This window comes from Lemur catta, chromosome 12, assembly GCF_020740605.2.
Source record: "Lemur catta isolate mLemCat1 chromosome 12, mLemCat1.pri, whole genome shotgun sequence".
In the NCBI taxonomy this organism is placed as follows: Eukaryota; Metazoa; Chordata; class Mammalia; order Primates; family Lemuridae; genus Lemur; species Lemur catta.
The window spans coordinates 48,004,970-48,029,735 of record NC_059139.1 but is presented as its reverse complement, the minus strand read 5'-3'; the positions used below and the strand labels follow the sequence as shown (position 1 = coordinate 48,029,735).

The window sequence follows — 24,766 nt, the reverse complement described above, 5'->3', positions numbered from 1 at the left end:
TAGGTCTACATTTAGTTCTTTGAGGTATCTCTGTAGTGTTTTCCATAGAGGTTGTACTAATTTACAGTCCCACCAACAGTGTAGAAACATTCCTTTCTCTCTGCATCCACACCAGCACCTATTATTTGCACTTTAAATTCTATAGATAACATTTACTTTTTTAAAATTCTGTTAATATTGCAGGCATTTAGTTATTTTTTTTTTTTCTGAAGGGGAAAGGATATGGCTCTTAATATGATTTGTTTAATACCCTACATACAAGTTTTATGGTAAGAAATAACATATCTTTTTGTATAATGAAAACACATCAGCAATCTTTAGTGGGACTGATATGAAATTCCCCTTGTTTGAGCCTTGACTTTATGGTTAGGAATAAAAATGGTTTTTTGATGGAGATAAAGGTAAGGTACACCTTTTAAAATAAACTGAGGCACATAGCAGGGAAACTGTTTTTAATATTTCACATAAGAATAACCTCACAGTATAAGTCTATTTTTCACTATTAATATTCCTCTTTGCATCTCAAATTGTTTTCTTTTTTTTTTTAATTCTTATTTTAGTTAACTGGAGCTTTGGAAAATGCAAAAGCTGAAATTCAAAGAATGCAACATGAAAAAGAGCACTTTGAAGATTCCATGAAAAAAGCTTTCATGAGGGGTGTATGTGCATTAAATCTTGAAGCCATGACTATATTTCAAAACAGAAATGATACAGGTTAGTATTTCATTGAAGATTCTCTGCCTACTTTCGAAAAAGGATTTGAAGAGATTTCAGTGACGGGTATGGTCTCCAGTATTAATATTCTGCAGTGGCTATGTTTGTTCTGGTTCTATGTCTGATAATGTCTGCCACTACCTAAAGAGAGACAACTGGAATCACTTTCTATCAAACACATGTTGAAACTCAGTATATGTGTGTTTATGTGTGTTTTATTTTCAAATTAAAAGGGTATTTTATATTGAATTAGTCACTTTCAGTAGGGAATTTCAAAGGATCTAGGCACTGTAATCATTGTTAAACTTTGTTTATAAGTTAACTATTGCTCTATATACTTTCTATACAGATAGTCTAAGAAAAGGACTTATGTGGAAGCCCAAATTTCTGGATAGAAAGAGGACAACATAGAAAACTATTTCAACATAGGACCTACATAGTGCCCTATATTCAGATATTCTGAAATATCTCATTGACTGAATTTCCAAACCCTCACCCCACTGTTTGGTATCACATAGAAAACTCACCAAATTCTAATACTAGGAAGAAAAAAGCTAAAATTGGAAGAAACCCTATGTCCTAGCTTCTGGAAGGTGACATCATTCACTCCTTAGGTCAAGGTTAAGTTTTGAGGGAAGATTACTTGATGGGGTGTCACTGCAAACAGTTAAGTGTACAGATATGCACTTAATTCTTGATTTATATGATCTACCTACAAGAATCTGTTTCTCTTACAATGTCAAAACTGAGTATTTTAGTTTTGCTTATTGATGTATTATTATTTGCTGACAACTTAAGAATAAAAACACATTGTTTATGTTAGGATAGGAGCAAGAGATGAAAATATGTTTATATCAGAAAGTAGTCTTAAAGTATCAGAAAATACCAGGCCATTTATCAGGATAGTTATTTGAAATAATGTGAAAGGACATGAATCTTTAGGCTCAGTGTGACCACAGTATTGTAATAGTTGTGATGCCAGTACACTCTACTTACCTGGGGTCCCAGCTGAGTACATAATTTATTTTTATCTTTTATGTAAAAATAAATCATTTATTAGGTTTCATGTGTGAGGAAAGTGGTCTGAAGTCTTCACTGGTTAATGCTGACATTAACAGTTAATAGTGACAGACTGTATTAACTGAACATTGTATCCAATGTAGTATATGACAAATATCTAAAATTTGTTAGGACCAAACTTTAGCCATTATGTGTTTTGATTGTTTGGAGGATAATAGTAATCCTAACTTGGAAGAATTTTAATGGAATCAATTTGTGATTTATAGGGATAGACTCCATAAATAATAAAAAGGAAGAATATGGTCCCGGTGTACAAGGAAAAGAACATCCTGTTCATTTGGACCCTTCAGCTCCCCAGATACCTGTGGTGGTTGCATCTCCGCTGCTGCCATCCCCACCCGCAGTGACCAGCGCGACCACCGTTCCCTCTGCTGCTTCCATGACTTCTGCTGGGGCCACTTCCACGTCTTCTGTTCACATTCCGGTTTCTCTTCTTGGTGCAGGGTCAGCAGCTACTGCTGCACCAGAAGAAATGGTTAGTACAGTTTATACAAGTGCCATGTTATTAATATAAGGGCTCAAAAATTTGTAAATTGGAGATTTTGAATTCAGAACGTATTTTCCTGTGGAAAAAAATCTATGTAGTATTTAAGTGAAGCCACAGAAAATATTTAATAGATAAAGTGGCTAAAACATTAAATTGTAATGAAAAATAATAACTGAAAGTGCTATCATAGTAGTGATAAAACAAAAAGAACTTTTTCCGTTTTTCAAAAACGGAAAACTATATATAGGAAAACTAGATTTAATTTGAGAAAGAGTTGACAACAGACTTTTTTAAATTTGAAGGAAACGAGTGGGTATTTTGAAGGAGGTTAATATATATTTAATTTTATATTTTCTATTCAACTAACAGCTTTCTCTTTTCCTGGCTGCAGATATATCACTAATACTGCTCTGTAGGGACTCCATCTTGATTAGGTTTTAATTTTCAATTTATAATTTATAATTGGGATGGACATTGGAATAGTTTTTCCCAGAGTCACTGAGCTACTAGCAGAGAAGTGCCCAGAGGAGAATGTTGAATGGGGTTGGAGGATTTGTGTGAGAACTTGCCTGAAGTGAAATTAATCAAGCTATTAATATGGTAAGATTTTCAGACAAAGCACATGGTGGCTCTGACTCCTCAGCCTCCTGTTGTTAAACCTATATTCTTCAAACCGTGTTTCTCAAGAGAGAATGGGGTAGGGATGCAAGCCAAGCTTATCAGCCTCACCTGTGCAGAGCCTTAAAAAAAACAAAAAAAAAAAACAAAAAACCCACTATGACGTTCTTCCCTTTTCTGGAGTGGTGGTGGCACAAAGGCATGCATAGTTTTTTGAAGTTCCTGAGATGATTCTGATGTGCTTGTCTTTCTCTTCTTCCCAACTCCTAACCGCTTACATAAAAGGAAAGAGGATGACAGAATAAGTTTTAGGTCTTAAATTTCCCCTGGCAGGCCATCAGAAGGTACCATTACTCTAGATAGTTCTCTGTAGCCAAGGGAGGGATTGAGTCAGCCAGACAACTGGTCATCTTTAGTATTCCAGCTGGCCTGAATTTCAACCTTCTGAGAGCTACTAACTTTGGGGGAGAAAATATGTTAAGATCAGCTATTTATCATGTTTGCTCTTAACCCAAACAGGTTAAAAAGATAGAGCATGACTATAGAAATTTGAATGTGGGGGAGTTTTAATCTGAAATTCAACCCTGACATGTTCAGCTGTGTTTATTTTCCATGATTACACATTTTGAAGTATGATCCTATATGGACTGATTTAAATAAACACAGTGAGTGTTTATTTAAAATTTCTCATTTGTCATTCATCTTGCATATGCAGATAATACGCACAGTGCTAGATTTTTCAAAATTTCCTTCTTAAAATGTGACTACACTGGTACATCTGCATATATATGTAAACCTGAATATGCATGGAAAGAACTGAATGAATGAGTTTGCTTATCACCCTTTTTGTTGCTAACTTTTGAAATAATTTGATCACCTGAGATAATTTTAGAGTCTTTGAAACCTGATAACCACAATATTGTGTCGACAGTCCTTCCTCATCTGTCCCCCATGCCACTACCTCCACTCCTTCAAAAACAGGTACACGTTCCATTTCATTGACATAAGTATGGCCTTTAGGGCCAGGGGGAAAGAATCACAAGTAAATCTATCTGTAAGTATAATGCTAGTTTTCTTCCTTCTTTATGTAATTAAATACTAAGATTCACCTCAAATATGCCTTCTTTTTAAAAGAACCATAATGACATACGTAGGAACAAATCTAGTAGTTGACTAACTTCATGTGAAACCATTGTTGTTGGGAATAGGAAAAGAAGAGAGATTTATGATCCAGGTCTGGTTATCTTTCTTTTCATTTTAATCCCGGAGCTTCCTATGAACATTCAAAACTTTGCAGTCGGTCTTGGTATTACCAGTAGCTAAAAGGAGGTGTGTGCAGAGAATTAGCAAACAACAGGAAAAAGGAGGATTGCTATGCTAATGAAATAATATCTTCATATGTAAAATCGTTTTCTTTAATGCCAACATCCTCAGTACATTAAAGAAAATATCAGAATTTCATGGCAAAAAATATTTTTCAAAAAAGGTTTATACAAGCAAATATATTGCGGTTCACAAGGTCGAACAACAGATGGCACTTTACTCTTTGTCTAACTCTGGTTGGAATAATTGAGGGGAAATGTTTTTAGCTGGATTTTAAGGCTATTTGGTAAAGTTTCTCTTCTAACTTTCTTCTTCAACTGAATGGAAAGCGAAAGGGTATCATTAGGCAGTTGGTTCTGCTTTCCACATTTCATAAATGAGATTGAGGCTTAGGGACAGTAACTTGCCTATGGACACAATTAGTAACTGTTAGAGTTAGAATTCAGACTTTGACAATCTAACCTAGACCTCTGTACTCTTAACCAATGGTCAGTGTTATCTTTCTGTCAAATATTAAGATATATTGTTTTTTAAATGTCATTTTTTTCTTATTCCTTTTGATTTTTTTGCTTAAGTTGATATGGTTTAAAATGCTAGAACTTTCATTTTTATAGCATTTTTTTAAGTCAGCTAAGCTGATAAATTTAAAGAGCTCCAATGTGATTGGTACAAGTGGTCATTTAATCAAAAAAGCTGAAGCAGAGAATGATTTTTTTAAATGATATATACATACCTCGTACATTATTTTATCCTAAAACATAAATATGTATTAATTTGCTAGTTTTTAATGTGGATCCAAACTGTGCGTGGGTCCACAGATTGTAATTAAGTCATCTTTTTAATATAAGCCACATTCAGTGTATTTTCTATGTTTTCCAATTTCAGTTTCTATAAAGCATGAACCTAACAAAACTTTCAAAGCAATCTAATTATAGAATCCTTCTGCATCTTTTTTTCTCTCCACCTGATTTAGCAGCAATTTTTTCTAATAACTAATCTTTATAAATTCTTTCTAAAATATCATTATATATTTTCAAAACAACTTTTTTCATCAGTTTATACAATTCTTAATTACATAAATATTAATAACAAGTACAAATGACAAACCATTTGAAAACAAGTAACTGACTCTTGGCAAACACACAAGTCATTTAAGACAGCCCCTGTTTAATTCAAATAAGTGTATAGAGATTTCTTTTAAAAGTCATTTCTTCACTGGAATATATATTTTCATCTTATTGAAGGCATTCTAAAGCAATTCTCAACTAGGTTGAATGAAGCTTACCATCTATGGGTAGTTTTCCGACTACTCTAGTTTTTTTCAGTCCAAACCTCTGTAGTTTTTAATGCATTCCTTCATCCCCCAGGTGAGAATAGCAGCTACTCAGGGAAGTATAAATAAATACCTCTCAAGTGTGATTGGGCAGGAATAAGGTTATAAGCTCAGTTGTACTTCAGTTTTCAATTTTTGGCAAAGAACTTTCTTGCCAGCAATTAATTTTATATTTTAAAATAGCATTTAAGAATCTTCAGCAATTTGTAAAATCTATTTTGTCCCTTATTTTAATAAGAAATAGAATAAAGTTTCCCTAAGGTCAGAAGCATGAGTTTAGTCCACAAAAACATATTTGTAAATATTTTTAAATATGAGATTTCATATTTTCAAATTCATAAGATCCATAAAAATTCAAAGTTTAAAAAGCCAAATAATTTCTATAAGGATTATAGTGAGAAACAGTCCTCTAAATCCCTCTCCCTAAACTTTGCTAGCTGTTTCTTCTGTTTTCTGTTTTTTTCTAAATAATATGCTCATATCATTATTTCTACATTTATTAATTTCAGACATTGCTGATGACTTCCTATTGTGCATAAAAGGATTTGGTTTTTTGATACCACCTTATCCTCTCTTTTCTCTTCTCCCCCATCCTACCTATATATAAATATTTAGATATAGATATTCCAATTTTAAACCAGTATTTATGGCAACTGTGTAAATATAGCTAATCCATAAATGTATACTATGACTACATTTCCTTTCTAGTACAATTTTTTGTTTCTAGACTTAATTGCTTCATTTTTGTCTCATGATTTTCTGTGCAATAGTGAATTCTTTCCTAACTCTCCAAGGAATTACAAACCCCCATTGAATGCTATTTTCCATACAGTCTTCCAAAATCATCAATATTCTGTCATTTTAATTTTCCCAGAGATATCTCTCCTTAAGTCTACCCATTTCATTATAAACTGTGACTATCTATAACTAGATGCAAATATATGAAGAAGCACAGATGGACTATAGGAATGGGAAAAGATCAATATTTAACAAATGCTTTTAGAAAAACTATTTAGAGGAAAAATGAATTTAGATTAATATTTCACACTGAAATTTCAAATGTTGTAATAAGTTAAACCAAAATAAGTAAATGTTAGAAGAGTATAATCACCTCAGCTGTCCAAAGCAGGTTGTTTTGGTTTAATTATGAAAGTAGGAAGAAATTAATGACAGAATTAACTATAATTTTAAAAATTTACATGCATTGGAAAATAAAACAAAAGATGGAAAATGTTTACACTATTAAATTGTATCTGTAATTATTAGATGAGCTTAATATTCATCAGGAGCTTTTAAAAAGTTTTAGTAGCAATACCCTTTCAAGTCCTGGCAGATAGTTAAAGAACATAGATAGAAAGAAATGCAAATATGAGACATTAATAAGGAAGCACAAATTAAATCAAATAGTATGTTTTACCTCAGACTTAAATGAGCAGCTGTATAATTGACAGTGAAAAAAATGAGTACACTTATGCATTATTCCTGATGTAAATATAATCTTTCCGGATTATCATTGAGCAGTAAGCAACACAAGCCATAAAAGCTGACATTACTGTTTGATATGATCATCACACTTTTTACAATATATTCTACAGAAATAACTCTCAAAAGAGAAATCCCTTTTTTACAAAAAATGTACTATATATAACAGGAAAAGAACAGAGAAAGTTAGACTCATTTGTTGACATAAAAATATCTCATTAAAAATTATAGCAGGTCTGTATTATTTCATGAAAAAAGTATATTAATAAAGTGAAAAACAGGACACAAAAACACATGTAATAATATTATTAATTATGCCTAGGGATCAAAAAGTTCATAAAACAGGTTAATAGTTGCAGAAGTTAAGAATGATTGGAGGAAGGAAGGGGGTGGTGGGTATGACTGTGCAAGGTAGCATTCTATACCTTGATTGAGTCATAGTTATAGGAATCTACACAGGTGATAAAATGACAAGATCTATACACAGACATTATGTCAATGTCAGCTTTCTGGTTTGATGTTGTTATATTAAAATTATGTAAGATATGATTATTGCAGAAAACCAGGTGAAGAGTACACAGGACTTCCCAATATGATTTTTGCATTTTTCTGTGAATCTATCATTATTTCAAAATAAAAAGTCCTTTTTTAAGTTCCTAAAATCTTATAAAATATTAATAGTTGGCACACCGAGGTTAAAGGGGTGTTTTGGGGTATTAGTCTTATGTTTTGCTTTTTGTCTCATAATTTTAAGTTTTATTTTTTTCCATGTTAAAATTGGCTGAAGATACTATTATTTTAAGTGCCCATGTATTTTCTTTATAAGTTATAGAACCAAAAGTAATACAAATTTTGCTGTGGATTTTCTGCCACCTGGATATTTCTTTGTTTTTGTGTTTTTTAGTATGTGCCAAGAGTTGTAACTTCTGCACAACAGAAAGCTGGAAGAACAATTACCGCCAGGATCACAGGGAGATGTGATTTTGCTTCAAAAAATAGAATTAGTAGCAGTTTGGCTATAATGGGAGTTTCTCCTCCCATGAGCTCAGTTGTTGTGGAAAAACATCATCCAGTCACAATGGTGAGTCCACATTTGATGACCTTTTGGCAAAAAATCTTTTTCCTGAGAGTTCATAGACTAACAAACACTTAAATGACGTGCTGAGAAGATAAAAATTCATGATGACTAGTACTTGTTCTGCCTTTTCCTGTTATAGCTTTTTTATACTTATAAACCTGCTCTAAATCTACCTTTAGATTTAGATTTCCTCTGTGAGGAAATTAATTTCAGAAACATTGTTTCTTCCAATCAGTATAAAAATTATCAAATGCAAAAAGTAATACAGTGTGTTGTTGGTCAAAATAGCAAAATATATAAATGATTTCTTATTAATTTAAAAAGAGACAAAAACTATTTACTCATTAACCAGCTGTTCATGTAGCCGATATTTGATTAAAAGAAAATCTCCCTACTTCTATAGTTATTAATTTTGGGTCTTTTTTTTTTAAAGGTCTTCTTCCCCCTTTTTCAACATAATTGTCAGTATATTTTTAGATTAAAAACAATTAAAGTTGCAGTTAATCCATGTGATATAAAGGAAGGTGCATTGAGTTTAAAGCAAAAATGTAAAAGCCCAAGTTAGTGCCTCAACTTTGCTACTTACTGCCTTTGTGACATGTACAAATCAAGTAAAATATTTAAACCTCTATTTTCTCTTCTGTAAAATGGGATTGATAAGAGTACTAGCTCCTAGCTAGTTAGCTCCTAGGGTTATTGCCAGGATTCAGTATTAAATGAGATAATTTGAAAATTAAAAGAGCTGTATAAAGGCACTTTGTAAGCCATGAGCAAATGTAACTTACTAAAAGTTACTAGAAAAGAATATATGGGATATCTCTGTTATTATTTTTTACAACAGTATATGAATCAACAATTATCGCAAAAAGTGTAATTTAGTTACAAGAACATATCCCTAAAGAGAAATAAGGATTGATTTTCTACATACTATGTCAAAGTATTAACGATAAAGGAAAGATTTTAAATCCTTTTTTTCTCCTGTATTGGATGGTTACTAGATGATTAAATCAAGAGAAGCAGGATTGATTTAAACTGAACTTAAGGCCGGGCGCGGTGGCTCACGCCTGTAATCCTAGCTCTGGGAGGCCGAGGCGGGTGGATCGCTCGAGGTCAGGAGTTCGAGACCAGCCTGAGCAAGAGTGAGACCCCGTCTCTACTAAAAATAGAAAGAAATTATCTGGCCAACTAAAAATATATATACAAAAAAATTAGCCGGGCATGGTGGCTCATGCCTGTAGTCCCAGCTACTCGGGAGGCTGAGGCAGTAGGATCGCTTAAGCCCAGGAGTTTGAGGTTGCTGTGAGCTAGGCTGATGCCACGGCACTCACTCTAGCCCGGGTAACAAAGTGAGACTCTGTCTCAAAAAAAAAAAAATAATAAAAAATAAACTGAACTTAAGGTGAAATATGACCTTAGTGAAGTGGAAGACTGGAGATGGTGGAGGATTTATTTTAGGATTATCTTAATTTTCATAAATTGGACTGATTCTGAAAATCTATAGATGACTTCTGTATATGTTTTTGAATATGGAAGATTAGTTACCAAAAATGAGAAGAAATGAACCCATTTCTACTTTCATCAGCACATAGAATCTGCTTTATATGCTGATAAAGCAGAGACTGTCCATTTGTGATGTAAAGAAGGCATAAGGAGAGCATGTGTTTATTTTTAATTTAGACAAATTATTGTTTTTATAATAATGATAGGAATTCATATTCCTATCATATTCCTATCCATTCAAATCAAAGAATGAAAAACTTAACAATTTGTTTCTGATATTTATCTCCCAAACTGCCCTCCACTTATTCAGAGACCACGGTAACTAGTTCCCCAGTAACTAGAAATGAACTAGATGGCCGTAAACTGCTTGTAGTATGACCTAATTTGGATTATGTGGCAGCCACAATGGCAGTATTCTGTACTGTGTTTTGTTTTATCCCAGGAATCAAGATCTAGAACTGCCAGAAACAGTTATTACTAATAAACCAAGGATCAGATTTGTGACACCTTAGCCCCATCTGCTGGATAACTGCTTGCTCCTAGCGCCACTTCATTCTCTGCCATATTTTATATATCATGATACCAATGGCAGCTTTATTTCTACAGTTCCTCTTGCCTGCCCTCCCCAGGGAGAAATAGCTCTTTTGGTTCAGTCAGTTTAGGTGGTTGGCAACAAAATTTCATACCAGTTGCAAGAGTATCTCCCATTTGTAATGGTTATCCAGTTATTTGTATACAAAGAAACATTTATGTGAGACACTTTAAGAAAGATTATTTTTCAATTTCTTTAAAAAGGAGTTCTGTTTAAAGCAGAATCTGGCATGAGGGCCTTTGTTTTTAAAAAGTTTCATTTTTTTAAGCAAAAACTGCATCTTAGAGATTTTGAAATACATAGTGTTTTGACCAAATATATATAATTTTACTTCAGGTACTTCAAAGATGAGTTTTCTAAGTGGAAGACCCTAATAGAAATCTACATGCACTAGTCAATGACATGGACTGAAAACTTACCTTGATAACAAATCCCACTGCTGCCTACTAAGAAGCTTTATTGGGTGTAATAAAGGAAAGCCTGTACCTGTACATGTTATTCATATGCATACATGTAATGTGTACTTGTGTACATAGTATGTACACACTTATATGTGTGGACTTAGTCACATGTGCCCTAACTTCAGTGCTCATGTCCAGGATGTGCCCCTTGAGCTCTGAGGTAGTGTACATACAAAGTTTAGTTGGCTCCCAGGTGAACCAGGTAAAACATGAGGACTCTGCTTTATCTGGTTTGAAGCAAGGACTAGACTGCGTCTCCCTGTGTGCCCTGGGATTGGACTCCAGGTATTAACAGTCAAAGAGGAAGAAACTGGGTGGAATGAAGGGATAGCTTGGAGCTAACCCTTCTTCCAAACACCACAAAGTAATTTTCTATACATAGCCTCTACACATTACCAAATTCCACTTGATTCCTCTTTGAGGAATGATGCCCATGGCCCTTTGTATGATCCTCTGGGACAAAGCTCTGATTTCAAATTATGAGTGTTAAACACATCAAACTGGGCATGGGTTCCTTATGGAGAAGGCTCTCATCTTGTTTAACAGCTGCTTCATTGCTTCTCTCTATACTGGATGCTTAATAAATGTTTGTTTTAAATGATAGATGATGAAATGATACGTAATATATGTAATTTTATAGGATTATTAAAGCAGATTTTTATCTTTTCAGCAAACCATTCCTCAAGCAACTGCAGCAAAATATCCCCGGACCATTCATCCTGAAAGTAGTACCTCAGCTTCCAGATCACTTGGAACCAGATCAGCCCACACTCAGTCTCTCACAAGCGTTCATTCCATAAAAGTGGTTGACTAAAGCAAATGTCTTCATTAGCGATGTCTTCTGATTCCTCTGGTTTTGCCAAGAGTTAGAAGTCTTTAGTTTTTAACTTTTCCATATTCTTAGAACATCATGGATACATCAAGTCAATCTGTTCAAAATTACAAGAGACTTTTTCAAGCTCTACCATCTTTTGTAACTATATGTAGAAATTATTTTAATGTTATTTTTTATTTAAGCAATTAAGTAAAACTTTTCTAAATTAAAAAGAAACTGGACTTTGTTTAATATGTTTAGCCTGTCATTGATTATATCATCAAAATATATGTCTTTTTTTCACTACATTCTTTCTAAAAGACTAAATCATTTCCAATGTTACAGAGAACTTTGAGAGGAACCTTTAGAACTAGTGAAACTGAGATATTTCTGTTTTTTAATTAAAAAATTAAGGACCAAGAGTAATAATGATGTTTTTGTCACAAAGTTTTTTGTGGCTTCAGTGTATTAGTCTTCATTTTTCCAGGACTCTAACAATTGAACATAGATGGAAATGGCAATACCCATGAATCACTTTTTAATGCTAAATGTGAAAAAGTTTTTAATACTAGCACAGAGTGACAGAAACAAATTTCCTGTTAGAATGGTCCTATTTCTGATGTTCTTTCTCTCCTTATTTGAAACTACAGCACTGAACTCTCATTGTCCTCTCTGAACCATCCAAACATTGTCCTGTGATGGTGTAGCCCTGCACAACTCAGCAAATCACCTAGGCCTGGGCAGACATTTTTCAATGGCTGGCCAATAAGAAAAAATCATCTCGGCAGAACTGATTTAGGAGAATAAGACATTGCTTCTAATGGTTTTATCACTGACTGTGTTATCTTGGGCCAGACGCTTAATTTAAATGAATCTCAGGATCCTCATCTGTGAAATAAAAGTAAAATCTACCAACCCTACCTATTTCACAAAGTATTTATGGGGTACATAAAAATGAATAGTCTGAGGAATCTGTCTAGTGCCGCAATTTCCGTATATTTAACAGAAATAGATAGACTTAATCTGAAGCCTGTTCCAATTTGAACATGATCTAGTTCTAGTCTCTAATTTTATTCTAGGAAATAGTTTTTCTTGCTACCTCACATTATTAATAGGACATCAGAGAATAAATGTGATCTAGGCAAATATAATTCCATTTTCTAACAGGGCACTCTAAGGCCTTTCTGAATTATGGAAGTATGAGGCTATTTCTTAGAATACTAGATACATAAGCAACACTGTTGCAGGTTCTGGCCCAGCTACCATTATAGCAAACAGCTCCACTCTGCATGGGCTTCCACAAGGTTTTCATGAGCGCAACCTGGCCACACCTCACCTCATGCCCTTTCTATGTGCATGCTCCTTCCTGGGGCTTCCCGACTCACTTCCAGGTGAGTCATTAGAGACCACAGGCTCCACTTAGAGCTGACTCATGCAACCCAGCATTAACACCCCATTGTTGTAAACAGTCCAGTTCTTCCTCCCTTCTCCCCTGTATGACTTGTCCTGAGATGCATTAGTCTATCATGTTTCTCATAAGAGCGCACCACCCAGATCAAATGATTAGTTATGCTCCTACCAAGCCAATTTGGTAATTCACTTCATCCTGGCTCTCCCTCCTTCCCTGGTTTGCTCCCCTTTTCCTCCACTCCTGCTTCCTTGGATTTACACTCCTGAAAAAGTTCTTACACATTAACTTTGACCTTCAGCTCTACTTTTTGAGGAATCTAGGCTACAACTAGGAATGGTTTTTGGTATCTAAGCCAAAACCATATGGAAAAACTAAAGGGAATGCTGTGAATGTTGTAATTAGGAATATTATAAACAGTTCTTGGCTACTCAGGACGCTGAAGAGGGAGGTTTGCCTGAGCCCAGAAGTTCAAACCCAGGCAATGTAGCAAAACTTTGTCTCAAAAAAAAAAATCTCACAACACAGGGGTTAAAAAAAAAGGATATATACATCTTTTAGTGTTGGCCTAAGGTAATGTAAATTCAACAATTAAAACACTTTATACAGTAAGAGTCTATGTTCATATTTATTTTTGCATAAAGAGGTTACCCAGATTCTGGGGGCTTGGGGGCACAAGATCAGTGTAAACTGGCAATATTGAACAGATGGGGACAAGATTTTTCACTCAACAACTTCTTGAAAAATGTTTTGGAATTATGTGAATATATTACCTGTTTTAAACATTCATAACATTAAGTGGGCCATTTACAATCAGTATGAGACAAAGATATAAAACTATAAATTCATGATAGAATAACTGTACTGAAATTGCTCGTGATTTTATTATGTGCACTGAAGATTTAAAGTCAGAATTTGAGAATGAAGAGTCTTAAATTGGATGAATAAATGCACAACAAACTGACACAAGTTGATACTTGATTTTACATTTACTTCATAACTTTCTCAGATTACAAAAAGATTGTGTATTCACTGTGAAAAAAATTGGAATGTACCAAAAAGTACAAAGAAAATAAAAATCACCTGTAATTACATCACCAAGAGATTAAAAAAGATACTGGTGTATATACTTCTGGTCTTTTCTAAATAATATATTACATGTAGGTGTGATTTAAAGCCAACAGTGACTATAAATTTCTAAACCCAGTTTCTTTTACTGAAAGAGAAATAAAGACTCAAAATTTCCATACTGTGGCATGAGGTTAGGCAGTTCATGGGCATTCTCCCTTCATCTTCACCCCAACCGTACGGAATAGGTAGACATTTTCCCCACTTTATAGAGAAGGAAACTGAAGATCTAAGAACTTAATATTAACATGCCAAAGGCTCACAGCTAATAAGTAGTAAAACCAATTTCAAAACCTTATCTATCATAAAACCCTTGGTTTTCCCATATACTATGAAGCTGCTCCACCATCAGGTTTTTTTAAACATGATGTACAGAGCCCTCGGATTATGCTACTACATGTATTGCATCAAATGACAGAAATGGCAAAATCACATACAACTTGCTTTAAGCAAAAACCAAAAAGAATATTTGACTTTTCTGTGGTTGAAAAGTATAATAGTATTGTTTTTTTTCATCTGTTAGAGGATCCTGTCACCACCACCTTCATAGTTGAAAGGAAAATCAATACAGCTAGAAGAAATTTATGGCATCAAAAGAAGTTAATGCTGAGTGGAAAATCATTTAAATACAATTTCCTTAGGCATTTGTGAAACTGCACATTTCTTGGAGCTTGAATCAGTTTTGCTTTTGAATTGATAACTCTTTTCTGGAAAAATTAGGATAGCACTTATTATTAACAGCTAACATTTTTTTAAGTACTTACTATGTGCCAGGCACTATTACTCATTTAATCCCACAACAGCCCTTGGAAGTAGACACTTTTATTTCCTTCCCTAGTTAATAATTGAGAACACTGGGACAGTGAGGCCACAGAACTTGGTCAAGATCATACAACCAGTCTGTTGGAGTTCAGAGATGAGCCCACACAGTCTAGCTTCACCACTGCAGTGGCCTGCATCTTAGTCTTCCTGAGAGTTCTCATGGAAGCTTTTTTATAGGAGAGAATAAATTTAAAGTTGAGGATTCCAATGTTAGGATAATGTCATAGAAGGTAGGTATCTTCCACGCACTATTCCTTGTACCTACCATTAGATAAGTGGTCTGATTCACTCACATATGTTTTCAACTCCATATAAAACTGCTTCAGTGAAAATATGGCAGATGTCCTCATATCTTGCTTGAATAGCTGTTATTACACGAGAGTCCTAACACCACCTAATTTATTGGTAAGTTTCTAAAGCATCTTCCCTGGCAATATGGTCAGTGATTTTGGCAGAGTGATTTTTAGCAATAACCTTAGCTAACAAAGTAATAGCCTGTCTGCCCTTTTCTCTCAACCTAGGGGTAACATTTTCAAGTACATTAACTTGCAGTTTCCCAACAGGGGCAAAATGGCATTTTGAGCAAAACAAGTCTTAGTTGTGGAGAAGAATCCTATAACCGTATGAGAGGGTTTAGCACTTCTGCCCCACCCCACCTACCACCTACACATAAACAAAAACAATCCCACACTTTTTCAAATGCCCAGGCAGGGAGTGACACAGAACCCCAGGCTAAAACATGAGCAGTATTGATTGGGTCACTCTTCAAAGGAGAAGGTGCTGACAGCATACAAGCCCCCTCCACAGCTCCATGTCTGTTCGGGGAGGTGTTTCTGCTCACTGTTCTCTACCACTTTAAAGGAGAAGGGGTTTCTGTTTGTAAAAACTGTCACTCACCAGCTAGTTCTGGGAAACCTGCCCGTACCAGCTCCTCATACAGGTGCTTGGCCGGATCAGCCTGAATCATCAGGGCCCCGTGCAGCCAGATGAGCAGAGCCCTGTGGCCATGTTCACAGAAGCTTTCATCTCCTGTGCCAAGACAAGAGGTCCAAGGTAAAACACCACGAGCTGATGTCTCTTTCTAGTATGATCCCAATTCTAGCTAGACTTTCTGTATGGCTGTGGCCGCACGTCCATTCCTCTTCTGCCAACGCAAGCCCTCCCAGCCACCCTCACTGGTGTTACTATATGATCATCAGCATTTGGATCCACTCCAGCCCTTGCCAGGCACCTACTATAGTTGGCACAGATCCAAAGAAGTATGTATACAAGCGACGGGACAGCTGTGGTACCTGCCTGGCAGTAATGGACAACCTTAATGAGATGTGGAGCTTTTCTTCAGCATTCGGGCAGCACTACCTTAGACCAGAACTTCTCAGATTCACAGTGCATATTTTACCTGGGTGTCTTATTAAAACGCAGATTCTGATTCACTAGGCCTGGGGTGAGAATCTGCACGTCCAACAGGCTTCTGGGTGCTGCTGCTGCTGCTGGTCCGGGAATCACACTCGGGGCAGCAAGCACGTACCACACCGCCACTCCAGTTTCAAGAAAACTGCTCTGATAGGAGTCTGCATCCCCTGGGTCAGGATTATTCATTCGATAAATACTCGCTGGACACCTAACCCAGAGAGGTGATGGGGGAGGTGCTGGGATAGGGAGCTGGGAAGCCACTGCCACTCCCAACAGGAGTCCACAGTTACACACAGGACAGGCCCCTTGCTCTGTGGGCAGACAGATGCTGTGAAAAGGAGGGCCGGAGCTCTGGAGAGAAAGTTCACTGGACAGACTGTTGGAGAGGGCAGGCATTTTAGGGAGAGGGAACTGCATGCATAAAGAATGCACTCCTGGGCAAATGTGCTGTCCCTCTCGCTCTTGACAAACTATCTTTTCTTAAATACCATCATCAACGTGTCACTCCTTCGCTCAAAAGCCCACAGGCTCCCCGGTGCTGGTGGTAGCCTTCCCCTGGATTATACTTGAACTGTGAATGTTATTGTTATCGTGCCAACTAGATTGTAAACGCCATCAAACATGCATGGCTGAGAGAGCTGATGTCTCCCTCATCTGACAGACATAAACATGTTCCAGGCACTTCATAAAGGCTCCACTGAAACACTTTAAAAGCCCTCGTATCCTGCTGGCAAGTACTCGGAAGGTACACTGTGTTTTGGAGACATTTCTTTGTTTTTAAAACAAAGAAGGTCAAAAGAGATTTCCAGAAGGCTAAAAGACCTTACAGAACACTAACATGCCTAATTAGCAACAAAGAAGAAATATTAACAAAAAAGAAATTGTTTCAGAAACTAGTCAATATTCAATGTTTTCAATACATTATCTTCCATTTTTTCCCATGAAATGTATCCTTAGGATTAGCAATGAAAATTTCCATAATTTACTTGCCTGTGCCCCTGGGGCCGTGGTTCTGCCCTCTAAAATTCCCAGCAACCATTAATGCAGATCAATCCCTGAGCATGGGGCACCATCCCATCTCATGATATCCATGTGAGGAGAGTGCTCTGAAGAGAAAACTTTGCCAAGAAAAGCATTTGTTTCTTTGTGTATAAAGCTAATTAGTTGATTAATGCCAAGCAAACTTCCTATAGTCCCTAGGTTTGGGTCAAACCATAAAAAAGCAAAGCAAAGGAATCCAGCTGTGCTAACCTCACTAATTCTGGCAGCTCAAGTCTGGCTGAAATGATCCCATCGTTTGGAATCATCCAGCCAAGACAGCCTCTGAGTCCATACCCCCCACGTCTCTCATGGGACAGCCAAGCCTGCCCCAAGGCCATTGTCCTACAAGAACCCCTTCCCCCACCTACCTGGTTTAAGGGATTCCTCTTCCTGGATGAAAACCCTAAACAGTAAGACTTTTGATTATGGAACAAACCCATACACCCAGGACAATCTCAAGGAATACCAGAAACCAGATTGGCTTCCCAGTGACACATCAAACTGTTAAATCCTTGTTCCTTAGTGCCCATTTCAGTTGGGAACCTTAATTTCTTTCTAGGCTAAACACCACCTTTTCAATATGGCTCAAAAGAGTAATCACTCTTTGCAAACTTCAATTTACTGCACATTCCCATGAGTGTTAGCTTTCTACAAAGTTCCCAAGCACCTATGTGCCTTAAGGTAGCTGTTCCCATTCCTGGGGCCCTTGGAGTCTGCTGCTTATATGAGCAGCAGGCACTTACTTGGAAGATCTCACACCAGGAAGGACTGTTGTTCCTCATGCTGAATGCCTCCGGCCCACGTCAGTCATCTAGCTGTACTCACCTGACCACTGCTCCTCGATGGCTCTGATCTGGTTGTCTGTAAAGTTCCATGAACGGGCCAGCCTCTGCCACTGGTTGGCCTTCAGCTGACGGTAAGCCAGGTTCCAGAGGAGCGTGCGCATATGCCTGGTCTCCAGACTGTGATCTTGCTTGAACGTCAGAGTAAAACCTGTTGATGGGTCCCTGACGCTCTCACGATGCTCCTAAGTTGAAAACAATCATCTCAGATGGTTTCAGACATGTTCCACTTATTGCCTTACTTCAGAGTGTGTATAATTTTTAGATATAATTGGTAAGGTGATAACTGAGACAATGCATTCAATGTCATCTGTCACTGGGTCATTTTTTGTCATCCAAGATGGAGGCAAATGTCTGAAATAAAAAGCTGGAGTACTGTCTGTCTGACTCAGGAAATGTGAGGGAGTTTGCAATGTGCTGTCCCATGCTGTTGACCAATATTTGCCCATCCCACAAGAAAACAGAGGTGCTATCTTAGGGAAGGAAAGGTCCCAACAACAAACACATCTTTAATGGCCGTCCTTTGAACCTATATCTCCCTTTCTTCTTTTGGGTATTTGATTTTCTCATATCAAAGCTTTGGTGGGTTTCAGACTGGGTATAATATTCTTCTTTTTTTTTTTTTTAATACAAGTAGAGAGTTTATTTGGGCCGAGCTTGAGGACTGCAACCCAGGAGTGTAAATTCAAGTTGCCCTGAACAAACACTCTGAAGATTGGGTGTATTCTTAATAAGACCCCATAGCTTGTCCCTCAAGTCCTCCTGCTCTCTGGTGAGTATGAAGAGAGCAAACCAGGAGCCTAACTCAGGATGGGGTTGAGAAAGAGGTAACCAAGGAAGTGGAGAGGACAGAAGCAGATACCAATTTGTTTTGAGTCACTGCAGCCAGGCTCAGCCCCACAGCACTACACCTAGACTGATGTCTTGTTTTCTGGTTTTTCGAAGTTTCTTTTTGTCCCTTCTGCAGAATCAAACCAAAAAACCTGAAGAAAATCTCGAAGTGAAAGCAGGTGTCCTGTCTTCCTAGAAATGCATGTCATGCTTATGCCTTCAGGGCTCCAGAGAGTTCTCCTGCAGAAGGTTGCAAATCAGTTAAGGACATGCAGGACACATGGCCCACCAAGAGGTTTAGGATTCCTATGTACTCTCCTCTCCTTTTTTGTTTATAGTGACTTCTGTTTTTGTCTTTCACTTAAATAAAAGTGAATTGTAATGAAAGACATTCTGAACAACAAGATGGAAGCCAATGCTAGGGCAGGAAATGGATCAAAAGGATATAGTACCCTGGTTTTCAACACCTGTGTGAAGAGCATGGTGGGGTTTGCTCCTCAGCCCCCAGCATGGGTCAGCCTGTCCCCTTCACAGCATCAGCAGCCTCCTTCGGGAAGCTCCACAAGGGAAGCTCTTCAGGCTTTTCCTGGGAAGCTTGGTCAAGGAGAAGGGCATGGCCTTTATCTAGTATCTGGGGCTTTGTGTACAGACGTTGGAATAGGAATGGAAGGCGTGAACTCCTCAAAATTGTTCTAGAAGCTGTAAAAGGCAAGGTCTGCTCCCACCTGGCCTCAGCTTTACTTCTACTATGCGCGCTCCCAGGAATCCCACAAGAGGGAAGGCTGAGGGTGGGAAGAGCCAACAAACTTGGGAACCATGGGCACTTTGCTTTGTCCTTTTCTCCCCATTCCATCTCCTGAAATAATGATGATCCCAACAAATTCAGAACCCCAGAAACCAGAAGGTAAAAGGAAGAATACAAAATGCTCCTGCATTCATCTTTGTGCTATAGCATTTGTATGTTTTTAAGAAATGTGCATGCTTTGTGCATTTCGGATTGGCTGGGTGGTACTTCAAGTTTCCATAGGAAAGGGGAGCAGATTTGGAAGGCCCAGGTCTTTCTCAACAGTCAGTGAAAACATTAAATAGCTTATCTGCCAAAGCACTGTGCTATTTGCAGGAATAACAGGAGCCAGAATTGGTGGAAATTAAAATAACATAAGCCAAATTTTTAGGAAGCTCCCATTTGCCTCTGAACCACTGAATTTACCTACACATGACTCTGTTTAGGTTAATAGATAAATGGACATAAGAGGAAATTTAAATCATCCCTTTCATCTTTCCATTATGAACCATATTATATCAAGCCAGGATATAACCTTGTTTGATGAACTAAGAGGATTTGAAATAATAATACATGCATTTGGTTGAAAAAAAAATTAAGGATATATATTAAAAAACAAGTCTGCCTCCCACCCCAGACCTCAGGATCTCAGTCGTCACCAGGGTGAACAACACTTACCAGTTCTGGGGTTCTCCCTCAGCTATATTTATGCCTCATATATGGCTTTCAATGTTTATCTAACTCTCACATCTTAAAGATTTGTTAGGAAAGAGGGCTTATTCATTTGGCAGAAAAGTAATTTATTCTCATCTAGCCAAAGAATCTAAAAAATTCAGCATCATCTCTCCCTAGTAAGAATAAAGAAAAAAGAAAAAAAAAAGCAATCTAAAAAACGCTACCAGGCATTAAAAACAGAACCAATGAATATATCTATTTCCAAAGAAAATGTGAAAATAAGAATTTAAACATAAATAGAAAAAGTGGAACTTGGTAAAGTTGTCTTTAGTAAACTACAGTGATGATTTAAGAATATGAGCATGAGGATAGGAAAAGAGAAAGGAAAAGGGAGGAGAAGGAGGAACAATAGATATAAGAGGAAGAGAGGAAATGAAACAGAATTTGAATCTTCTTTTAAAAAATGTGTTTTGTTTTACAGGCAAAATAGGTTTTTGTTTGTTTTATAGGCAAGAAAAGTTGCAAGGAGGATGGTGTGACCTTTAAAAGTATCCATATCTATCAAGACTACTGAGCCAATTAAACAGGATTGTGAGAGAGAAGGAGACAAATAAATGCTTTTTGCTTTAAAGATTTAAGGGAACTTTCCCGGGATTGGCCAAGTGGACAGCAGTCCAGGTTTGCAGCTCCTAGGGGTAGACACCTTAATGATGAGGACCCAAATTCTGGGGCTCACACATGGGACCACAGGTAGCCATGCAGCCTGCTACGGAAACAACACATCACTGTAAGTTGAGGGTGGTGTCTGGACATTCTTGCCTGAGGGCACAGACTTGACTCTTGGAGGGGAGGGCAGTCTATTGAGAAGCTGCATGAGTGACAGATAGTAGAGGAAATGAAAATGAAAGAACAGCAAAAATAATGACTTAGAGACAAGATTTTTTGTGTTCTCAGATGAATAAGGTTTTCATGACTGTCACAGAATGCTTCAGTGTCAAAGAGCCAGTGTTGAAAACCACAGAGACGTAAAAAGGAAATATTTTTGCCACTCGTTAGAGCTTCTGGGAATAGCCCATAGCCAGACTGCAGACAGAGGGCACAGCCAGGGCGTCACCCATCAGGGGCCTGCACGCCAGGCCTGTCAGAGCCTACAGATGAGGCTGCTCAGCCCGGCGGAACTCTACACACTTTCACTCAGCTCTGACGTCTGATGCCGGCAAAGGAAGAGGCAGCTGCTCATTCATTAATGGGGGCAGGGTAGGACAGAAGGGACAGTTATAATTGTACTTACCAGGGCTCAGCCCATCACAGCAGGAAAAAAGAATTACACAGGCCCCACATTGCCCCATAAGAAGATGGAGGTTTCCAGAAGAGCCCCTTGCTGTGCTGGGATCATGCTTCCTTACCTCTCTCCAGGCATAGTATCCGTCTGCTTTAATGAGCATGTCCACCACAAGGCTATGGTTGCTCCTGGAGGCCACTGCCAGGGCAGTCTTCCCTTGCTAAAAGTTAAAGAAAGTATCAGGTGGTATGACCTAGTAGGTAGGAGCTCTAGCTTTAGAACAAGGGGGACTGGCTTCAAATCCTGATCCTACCCCTCCCCGCCTCTCCCACCTCTTTTTTTGGGTAAACTTGGGCCAGTCCTAGCTTCTTTGGGTCTTAATAACTGCCCCATGGCATAGCGGTGAGGGTAAATGATAATGCATGTAAGGCCTTAGAACATGTGCCATCTGAACGTTTCCTAGCCTCCCTTGCAGTTAGGTATGTGACCTAAGTTCTGGCCAATGGCATGTAAATGGAAGGGTTACATGCAACTTCCAGGAACTATCTTTAAAGAGAGGGGTGGATGGCATTCTCCATTCATCTCTCCTCCTCCTAAGTGGAATGCTGATATGATGGCAGGAGCTTGTACAGCCACTTCAGACCAGGAAGTGGAAGACACGTTTTGAGGAAGGTAGAGTAATAAGACAGAAGAGGGCTGGATCTTATTAAAAATAATATCAATAATGACAACACTAGTAATTCATGGCACAGAATTCAGATCACTGGACATCTATGAGAATTTTTTTTCTATTAATATTATACCATATTGCCTCTAACTAAGAGTGAGGGGCTCAAATCCTAACCAAATGGGATGAGCAACAAAGGCTGTTCTGGACATAATTTTGGGAATGAGCTGCCTGGAGCCCATATCTTATATATCTTATATAGATTACAAGAAGGTGTACTTTTCTCAAGATGGATAGAGCACAAAGCCAGGCACACAGCTTTGCAAGCAGAGTCCCCTAGGATTCATGCACTGCACAATTTCTACATCTAAACATTTTTCCCTGAGCAAAAGACGGTGGTTCTCATTTGCTTTTCAAATGACCCATGTAGAATTTGTTCAGAGACCCTGAAGATAATTAAAATTAATGGTCAGAAATAACCCCAGAAGAAGTTCCAATCTTAGGAACCTGTGTTTCTACCCTTATGGATCCAGAAACGTATCCCAAGAATTCTCTTACATTGCTAGGTATTTACAACAAGCGCAATTCCCACCAACACAAATGATTTTGTTGTTAGTCTAGGCGCTAAGACCCAGGTGAGCTAGAAAATTAGGGCTGAAAGTAATCAGCCTCTAATCAAAAGAGACAGTAATGAAATTAGGAAGAACTGCATTTTGCAGGCATTTAGCAAGCCTCTAATTGTATGCTGTCTAAATTCTGGCGTGTAAAGCCATTTGAATCACCATAATTAGCCTATTTTGGGAAGGCAGTATTCTGAGAGCCAGAGTTTTCAAGCTCATGAGAAACTCTTCCTAGGGAGACTGCTAGATCTCCCTGTGCTTGGGTGGAAGTCCAAACACTTCTGCCTGTGGAGGGGTGGAGAGCCTGGGGTGGCGGGACCGAAGGTCCTCTGCGAGCTCTGTGATGCCTCAGGCTGAGAGGACAGGCTTCTGAGCAAGCCAAATTTACATGAAACCTTAGCTCCTTTCTTCCTATCCAGACCCTAATGAGGTCCTAGAAACACTTACATTTGGTAAAACTTGTAGAAGCAGGAAGAAAAGATAGTTTTAATTAACTACGTATTGGGTGCCAACTATGTGCCAGACCACGAAAAGAGGAGGAGGAGGAAGAGGGAAATCTGGGAAAATAAAACTGTGAGGCCTAGTAAACTGTGAGCTTTTGTTTTGAAAACAAAGTCAAGCGGTAGCACTGACTATGTTTACTGGAACATGCAGTCCCCAAGTACCAGGGTCCCCAACATAAAAGCCTACCCAACGCCATAGATTCTCTACCCACAAAATTGCCTTGGAGGTGTTAAGTATTAATGAAAAAGTAGAATAAATTACAAAAAGAAAGCATAGGGAAAATACTAATGCTAAATGTTAACCAAGTTAACCAGGCACAACTGGTGAAAGTGGTGGAATTCCACCCGTGATGGAATTGTGGGTGGTTGTGTTTTCCTTCCTTATGCTTTTCTGTGTTTTCCAAATTGTCCACAGTGGGTTTGTATTACTCTTAGGATCAGAAAAAAAAAAGAGTTAATTTTAGAAACTGACACACAGAGAAAAATAAAATAACCTATCACGACTTCAGATCCTACACATGTAGAATGTGTGATTCTGAACTAGAGTAGGGTGGGCTTGGGCTTGCATTGTGATTCGGGAGGTGCTGGCTAGGGAGCTGTGTGGGTAAAGACAAGGAAGGGGAAACTACATGTTTTGGAGGCAGTCCTCTTTGCTAACAGTTGTAGGAGAGCGCTGGATGACAGAGAAATCACTACTTGAGTTCAAGGCTGGCTCTGCATCTTACTATGTGTGTGACCCAATGTCATCAAAATCTCTCCAATCTTCTCTTCAAAATGAGTAATTCTGTCCACCTCACAGAGGAGATGCGAGGATTGAAGATGGCATGTGTGAGCACCAGACAGGGCTGTCCCCCGAGAGCCTCCTCCTACACCTTTCAGGAAGGCTGTAACCTAGCATGGCTCTCTAACAACCCTCCAATGGCTCAGCCTGCGTTACTGTACCACTTGGAAGACACAAAATTGTCTTTCTTTGAAAACAAGTTCTCAGGCCAGGGGTGGTGGCTCACACCTGTAATCCTAGCACTATGAGAGGCCGAGGCAAGAGGATCACTTGAGCTCAGGAGTTGGAGACCAGCCTGAGCAAGAGTGAGATGCTGTCTCTACTAAAATTAGAAAAAATTAGCTGGGCATGGTGGTGCGCACTTGTAGTCCCAGCTACTTGGAAGGTAGAGGCAGAAGGATTGCTTGAGCCCAGGAGTTTGAGGTTGCTGTGAGCTAGGCTAATGTCATGGTACTTGCCAGGGCAACAGAGTGAGACTCTGTCTCAA

The 24,766-nt window shown here is 38.0% G+C and overlaps 2 protein-coding genes across 7 annotated transcripts in view; one reads left to right on the top strand and one right to left on the bottom strand.

Moving 5' to 3' along the window:
• Window positions 1-11,715, top strand: part of POC5 (POC5 centriolar protein) — a 31,627-nt gene extending 19,912 nt beyond the window's left edge. For all 6 annotated transcript variants that reach the window (XM_045566420.1, XM_045566417.1, XM_045566421.1 and 3 more), the window contains 4 exons: window positions 561-714; window positions 2,001-2,269; window positions 7,942-8,118; window positions 11,339-11,715. In XM_045566420.1, the coding sequence (XP_045422376.1) occupies window positions 561-714; window positions 2,001-2,269; window positions 7,942-8,118; window positions 11,339-11,482 (744 nt within the window). In that variant the 3' untranslated portion in view covers window positions 11,483-11,715. The remainder of the gene's footprint in view (window positions 1-560; window positions 715-2,000; window positions 2,270-7,941; window positions 8,119-11,338) is intronic.
• A 2,840-nt stretch (window positions 11,716-14,555) lies between these two features.
• ANKDD1B (ankyrin repeat and death domain containing 1B) overlaps window positions 14,556-24,766 on the bottom strand; it is a 55,577-nt gene continuing 45,366 nt past the window's right edge. Inside the window, exons 13-16 of the mRNA XM_045566424.1 lie at window positions 21,833-21,928; window positions 18,120-18,321; window positions 15,738-15,869; window positions 14,556-14,725 (exon numbers count right to left, since the gene is read on the bottom strand). Coding sequence (XP_045422380.1) covers window positions 14,637-14,725; window positions 15,738-15,869; window positions 18,120-18,321; window positions 21,833-21,928 — 519 coding nt within the window. The 3' untranslated portion in view covers window positions 14,556-14,636. The remainder of the gene's footprint in view (window positions 14,726-15,737; window positions 15,870-18,119; window positions 18,322-21,832; window positions 21,929-24,766) is intronic.